The sequence below is a fragment of the Vigna unguiculata genome, chromosome 8 (genome assembly GCF_004118075.2).
Source record: "Vigna unguiculata cultivar IT97K-499-35 chromosome 8, ASM411807v1, whole genome shotgun sequence".
Classification (NCBI taxonomy): Eukaryota; Viridiplantae; Streptophyta; class Magnoliopsida; order Fabales; family Fabaceae; genus Vigna; species Vigna unguiculata.
The window spans coordinates 29,717,015-29,724,206 of NC_040286.1; the positions used below are offsets into that span (position 1 = coordinate 29,717,015).

The window sequence follows — 7,192 nt, forward strand, 5'->3', positions numbered from 1 at the left end:
CAAGGATAACAGTAGTCTTATCATGGAAAATGAGATTTTGACAAAAAAATGTTTTGACAAATTTGACAAACTTTTTATAAATAGGATTAAAATAATTTTATTTTAATTTTTTAATAAAAAATCATAATAAAAATAGTAATTTTTTTATCATATTTAATAGTTAGTCAAATTTTGTTACAAAAAAAGTTGTTAATGTGTTATTTTTCTCTTATCATAACATAAAAAAATTTGTAATAGGAGAATTATGTAAGGCCCATTAAAGTTTGGCTAGACATTTCTGTCCTAAAGTTAAGGGTTGTCCTCTTGTGTTTGGGCCTAGGGCTGACCCAATTGATAAAACTCTCTTCAGGTTGTCCTAACTCGCACTTCCGACTCTTGCAGAAAACTCAGCAGTCGTCACCTCTCCTTTCCGCACCAAACGCTCTGCTAGGGTTCGTCCTAAGGTTCACTTGAGCTAACTTCAAATCCAGTTCCTACTCCACGTAAGTCACTCCTCAGCTCATGCTTCTTATTTTCATGGTCTGTGTTCACTGTTACCGTTAGGGTTTGATAATAACCCGCCCCTTCCCTCTGTTTTACTGTTCGTTCCAGCCTGCTGACCATCCTAGGAACAGTTTTGCTTTCTGTGTGCGGGTCGAAGCGTTCCGCTAGCTTGATTTCCAGGTACGGGAAGTTAGGATTTCGAGTTTTGTTGCTTGTGGCTTGGTCTTGAGCTTGCTGATTGTGTGTATGGATAAATTACTGTTTTGGTGCGTGTGGTGCTTGATTTTTGCTTTGTTGAATTGGAAAAAACGCATATGTTGCAAGTGAATCAGGGCGAGGACTGTTAATCTCGCCCAGGCGAGTCGGACTCGCCTAAACGAGTCTGACGAAGGCTCTCCCACACCAGTTTGCGCAAAAGGTCGCCTAGGCGACCCACTCAAATTTTTGAGCGAGCAAACAACTCGCCCTGTTCCATTTTGAGCCCTCGCCTAGGCGGGTCCCCCTCCGCCTAGGCGAGGGCTCAAAATGGAACAGGACAGCAACGCGGGATCTCGCTTAGGCGAGACCCCTCTCGCCTAGGCGAGTTGTTTGCTCGCTCAAAAATTTGAGCGGGTCGCCTGGGCGACCTTTCGCGCAAACTGGTGTGGGAGAGCCTTCGTCAGACTCGCTTAGGCGAGTCCGACTCGCCTGGGCGAGATTAATAGTCCTCGCCCTGATTCACCTGCAACATATGCGTTTTTTCCAATTCAACAAAGCAAAAATCAAGCACCACACGCACCAGAACAGTAATTTATCCATACACACAATCAGCAAGCTCAAGACCAAGCCACAAGCAACAAAACTCGAAACCCTAACTTCCCGTACCTGGAAATCAAGCTAGCGGAACGCTCCGACCCGCAAACAGAAAGCAAAACTGTTCCTAGGATGGTCAGCAGGCTGGAATGAACGGTAAAACAGAGGGAAGGGGCGGGTTATTATCAAACCCTAACGGTAACAGTGAACACAAACCATGAAAATAAGAAGCATGAGCTGAGGAGTGACTTACGTGGAGTAGGAACTGGATTTGAAGTTAGCTCAAGTGAACCTTAGGACGAACCCTAGCAGAGCGTTTAGTGCGGAAAGGAGAGGTGACGGCTGCTGAGTTTTCTGCAAGAGTGGGAAGTGCGAGTTAGGGCAACCTGAAGAGTGTTTTATCAATTGGGCCAGCCTTAGGCCCAAACACAAGAGGGCAGCCCTTAACTTTAGGGCAGAAATGGCCAGCCAAACTTTAATGGGCCTTACATACTCCCCAACAACAAAAATTTTCGACCTCAAAAATAAAGACTCACCTAGTAAAAAGATGTGGATGTGATTTCCTCATATCCTCCTCTAACTCCCAAATTGAGTCACCCGTCCTCCACCTTGCTATCCTCTAAAGCGATGGGTGGTACTTCCACCGTGAGATCCTCTCTGATCTGTATATCCTCAGCTTCCAATACGTGGGCCGGATTGAATACATACTTCCTCAGCTGTGACACATGAAACACCAGATGAAGGTTCGCCAACTACGGGGGTAAAGCCATCTCATAAGCCACCGGTCCAATCCTTCTCGTGATCTGATATGGGCCAAGAAATTTAGGAGAAAGTTTCCTTGAGCGGAGAGCCCTTCCCACACCAGTGGTTCGGGTCACCCTCAAGAACACATGATCGCCGGCTGCGAACTCTAAGGGCCTCCTCCTACTGCCTGCATAGGCCTTCTGCCTACTCTAAGAAGCCTGCATCCTATCTCTCACCATTCTCACCTTCTCGGTGGTCTGCTCTAACAACTCCGGTCTAACCAACACCGTTTCTCCATCCTGATACCAGCAAAGAGGAGTCCTACACCTCCTGCCATAAAGAGCCTCGTATGGCGCCATGTCAATGCTCGCATGAAAGCTGTTGTTGTAGGTAAACTCGATCAAGGGCAACACCTCATCCCAAGCCCCCAGATGATCCAATATGAAAGTCCTAACCAAATCCTCTAATGACTGAATCGTTCTCTCAGACTGGCCATCGGTCTGATGGTGATAAGCCGAGCTCATAGTCAACTTGGTCCCTAAGGCTTCCTGCAAGGTTTGCCAGAACTGGGATGTAAACCGTGGGTCCCTGTCGGAAACTATGCTCGAAGGTACTCCATGCAACCTCACAATCTCCTTAACATATAGCTGGGCCAACTTGGCCATGGACATCCTTAAGTTCATTGCCAAGAAGTGGGCACTCTTGGTCAATCGATCCACTATCACCCACATGGTGTCATGTCCCCTAAAAGTTCATGGAAGATGAGTCAAAGTCCATGGAGATGTTGTCCCATTTACACACGGGTATCTCCAAAGGCTGTAGAATTCTCCCGGGTCTCTGGTGCTCCACCTTCGCCTTTTGACAAGTCAGACAGGCGGATACAAACTGTGCCACATCCTTCTTCATTCCCTGCCACCAGAAGTTTTCCTTGAGATCCTAGTACATCTTAGTCATGCCAGGGTGTAGACTAAGACGACTCTTGTGTCCTTCCTCCAGAATTAACTTCTTCACCTCAACATCATCAGGTACACATACCCTACCCTGAAACCGCAATATACCATCATCACCCAAAGTAAAATCTCTCACCTCATCTGACTCGAGCTGTTCTTTAACTCTGTTCAGACCGGCATCCAACAACTGCCTCTCTCTGATCGAGTCCAAGAAGTCACTAGATATAGTAAGGGTACTACACCTAATGGACTCGGACCCTAACTCCACCTATATCCTCATGTCTCTGAACTTCTCTAGTAGTTCTACCTCTTTTATCATGAGATGTGTCGTGTGCACCGTCTTCCTACTCAGAGCATCTGCCACCACATTTGCCTTCCCTGGATGATATAGAAGCTCAAAGTCATAATCCTTCAAAAATTCCATCCATCTTCTCTGTCTTATGTTCAGCTCCTTCTGGTCAAACAATTACTTGAGGCTCTTATGATCGCTGAACACTTGGAACTGAGCACCATAAAGATAGTGCCTCCAGATTTTCAAGGCAAAAACTATAGCCGCCAACTCCAGGTCATGAGTGGGATAGTTGCGCTCATGCACCTTAAGCTGTCTCGAGGCATACGCCACCGCCTTTTTTTCTTGCATCAAAACACAACCAAGTCCAAGATGAGAGGCGTCACAAAAGACCTCAAAAGGCTTCCCCACGTCTGGGATCACTAATATTGGGGCACTGGCCAGTCTCCTCTTCAGTTCCTGGAAACTCTCCTCACACTTATCCGTCCAGGTGAAGGGTTGGTCCTTCCGGGTAAGCAAGGTCAAAGGTGCCACTATCTTGGAGAATCCCTCTATGAACCTCCTATAGTAGCCTGCTAACCCCACAAAGCTCCTAATCTCTGTGGCCGACTTAGGGCTTTCCCACTTTATCACTACCTCGACCTTTGTTGGGTCCACCGCAATCCCCTGAGCAGATATTACATGCCCCAAGAACTGAACCTTATCCATCCAGAACTCACACTTAGACAACTTGGCGTACAACTGTTTCTCTCTCAAAACACCAAGCACCAACCTCAGGTGTTCTGCATGTTCCTTCTGAGTCCTAGAGTAGATAAGGATGTCGTATATGAAGACCACGACAAACTTATCTAGGAAGGACCGGAAGATCATGTTCATGTAGTCCATGAACACTGTCGGAGTGTTGGTCACGCCAAATGGCATAACCACATACTCATAGTGGCCATATCTGGATCTGAAGGCTGTCTTCTGCACATCATCAGCCTTCACTAAAATCTGGTGGTAACCCGATCTTAGATCTATCTTCGAGAATACCGATGACCCATGTAGCTGGTCCATCAAGTCGTCGATTCTCGGGAGCGGATACTTATTCTTGATCGTCATCTTGTTCAGTTGCCTATAGTCCACACACAAGCGCGAACTCCCATCTTTCTTCTTTACTAACAACACTGGTGCTCCCCACGGCGAAGTACTGGATCGAATAAACTGCTTCTCCATCAGCTCTTCTATCTGTTTCTTGAGTTCCACTAACTCTGCCGAAGCCATGCGTTATGGAGCCATCGATACCGGACCCGTCCCTAGTACCAGGTCGATAAAGAACTCCACTTCTCTACTGGGAGGCAACCCTGGTACTTCATCCAGAAATACGTCTTCAAACTCATGTACCACAGGTATGACTGATGGTCTCTCTCTCTCTCTCCCACCTCCATACGAGCGAAGATTATGAAGCACTGCGCGCCACTCTGAATCTCCCTCATCGCCCCCTGAGGGGACACCAACTCGAGCTCCTCTAAATCGGGAAACAACAACCTCTTCTCCCGGCAGTCTATAAGGACGCGATTGGCAGAGAGCCAATCCATCCCTAAGATCACTTCCAAGTCTTGCAGATTCACCTTGTACCTGCGTCCCTCTACCTCCACTGGACACCTAGCACACAAAGACGACGTCGTGACCAATCCCGACGCCGGAGTAGACACTGCAAGCTCGCACTGTAGCTCGCATACTGGCAAACCCAGACGTTTCACACAATTATCTGACACAAAGGAGTGTGTCGCTCCAGAGTCATATAACACACAGCAAGACACACTAGCTATCAAGCAACAACCCATAACCAAGTTACCAGAACCAGTCGCCTATGCTTCTATCTTAACATACACCCTGCCTGTCGCCTGAGGCCTGTTGCCTTTGTCCCTCCTTTGATGCTGATGGGGAGTCTGAACTGGAAGGCATGTTGCTGCCCTGGCAAGGTTGGGACAATCCTTCCCAAAGTGGCCTTCCTTGCCACAATTGTTGCACCGACGGTAACCCTCCATACGCGGGCAGGCACTCCTCAGATGAGGGCCCCCACATATATAGCACTGCACTCGACCCTGCTGGGGAGGAAGACCCCTAGACCCCTGAGGCTGATGAGGAGGTCTGTCATACGTTCTCCTCCGCTCATCTTGTCTGGGCTTGGACCCAGATGGTCCACCAATCTTCTGAGGCCGCTGACCCTCTACCTCATTCTTCATCTTCTCCATTACCCTGGTCTTCTCCACCAGAGCGGCAAAATCCTTGATGGACAAGGGTGCCACCATCAAGCGAATGTCACCGCGGAGTCCATTCTCGAACTTGCGACATCTCCACTCCTCATCGAGTGGCAAGGTGTAGAAACGGCTGAGATGCTTGAACTTCTCAGCATAATCAGCTACTGACTTCCCTCCCTGTGTGAGCTGGAGGAATTCCACCTCCTTGGCGTATCTGTCGCTGTCAGGGAAATACTCTGAGAGGAACTTTCCCTGGAAGGCCTCCCAAGTGACTGGCTCTCCCCTCTCCTCCATGATAGATTTGGTGCTGGTCCACCAATGTTCGACCTCCCTAATGAGCATGTACACTGTGAAAGCCAACCTGTTCTCCGCTGGACATGTTTTTGCATCAAAGATCCTCTCTAGATCCTTCAACCACTGATCTGTTGTGTCAGGGCTCGTCTTCTCGTTGAACTTCACGGGATGGTGTTTCAGGAAGTCTTCCAGACTCCACTCCCTGACTGGTGGTCGTGGCTCAGGGCCAAACACAGGGGCAGCCGCCCTGTTCTCCTCCAGCTGGCGGAGGGCTTCCATATGCTGCCGATGAGCATCCTCGGCAGCCACCCTTGCAGCTTCCATTTGCTGCATCACCAACTGCTGCTGCTCTAGCGACGCTGCATAGATGCCTCGTGCTGCTGCATCATCGTTGTACTTTGCTGCGTCATGGCAGCTACCATTGCCTCGATAGCCCTGGCGATATCGAGCACGTCACCCTGGGACGATTGCGAAGTCCTACGAGGAGGTGCCATAGTTCACTAGCACACAGAAAATCACTTGGTTAGGCTTGATAAAGGCAAGAATTTTAACTAAGTACTCAGAGACACACAGAGAAAGCTAAGCGGATACCCAAGTCCACAGACCTAAGGAATGACCGTTCTGATACCATAAATATAACGCCCCATTTAATTTAAAGCGCAAAATTAAAGGAAACGTCACACAGAGATAACAATGTAGCGTAGTCTTGGGGTCCTTAACACAACCTCTACAAACCGAGCACACCACGATGCCAAGGGAACACCAAATAAAGTCTAACAAAAGAGAAATGGGTAGCAAGGCGTAAACAATACATAGGCCATAGCCCTAACGAAAATCATGAAGGAAAGAAATATAAAATCCAGCCCCGATGGCTAAGCAGCGGAATCGCCATTTCCTTGTTGACCGTGGGAATCTCGCCCATCTGCTCCCATCAATTAGATTGATGATCATCGCAAGAAAGAACAGCCACATACAATACAACCATACAAAAAAACGGGTAAGCTAGAGCCAATAACATATGCATCATACAGTCAATTATATTTTCTTCATCCCATACCCACACAACAACCAAGAATGTCATGACTCTTCATTCAATACACTATGACTCAACTTGACTCATCCGGATACGTATAACCTGGTCGGATTCAGCGGATGCCCGCACTTGTGGTGGATACCTCTGCTCACCCCCGAGCTGCTCACCCCCGAGCAAAGTGTTACAAGTGTTACGATGGATCAATTTTCCCTCACCACAAGGTTAGCCCTTAATGAATTTCAGGCCTCCTGCTACTCTCACCACAGGAGTCAGTCCGCTCTAAGTGAGACTAACTGGCTCCTTAGAGTGTCGGGATGCAACCTTAACTTGAATCCTTACCTAGTTATACAGATGGGGCACCACC

At 48.0% G+C, this 7,192-nt stretch overlaps 2 protein-coding genes across 2 annotated transcripts; both read right to left on the reverse strand.

The window, feature by feature from the left end:
- Positions 1–4,553: 4,553 nt before the first annotated feature.
- On the reverse strand, positions 4,554–5,084 carry LOC114195082. The gene has a single exon (XM_028085477.1). It carries the CDS (start codon positions 5,082–5,084, stop codon positions 4,554–4,556), a length of 531 nt encoding a protein of 176 aa, XP_027941278.1.
- Positions 5,085–5,108: 24 nt separating this feature from the next.
- LOC114195083 lies at positions 5,109–6,289 on the reverse strand. Its single transcript, XM_028085478.1, has 3 exons — positions 6,167–6,289; positions 5,667–5,954; positions 5,109–5,600 (listed from the first exon to the last, which is right to left on the reverse strand). The coding sequence occupies exons 1-3, from the start codon at positions 6,287–6,289 to the stop codon at positions 5,109–5,111; spliced, it is 903 nt and encodes a 300-aa protein (XP_027941279.1).
- Between the last annotated feature and the right edge of the window lie 903 nt (positions 6,290–7,192).

Coding starts and splice junctions, on each gene's coding strand:
- LOC114195082 (XM_028085477.1), bottom strand. CDS start 5,084: ATGGGTTGTTGCTTGATAGCTAGTGTGTCTTGCTGTGTGTTATATGAC.
- LOC114195083 (XM_028085478.1), bottom strand. CDS start 6,289: ATGGCACCTCCTCGTAGGACTTCGCAATCGTCCCAGGGTGACGTGCTC. Junction 5,955..6,166: donor CGATGATGCAGCAGCACGAG/GCATCTATGCAG, acceptor CATCCCGTGAAG/TTCAACGAGAAGACGAGCCC. Junction 5,601..5,666: donor TCACACAGGGAGGGAAGTCA/GTAGCTGATTAT, acceptor CTCGATGAGGAG/TGGAGATGTCGCAAGTTCGA.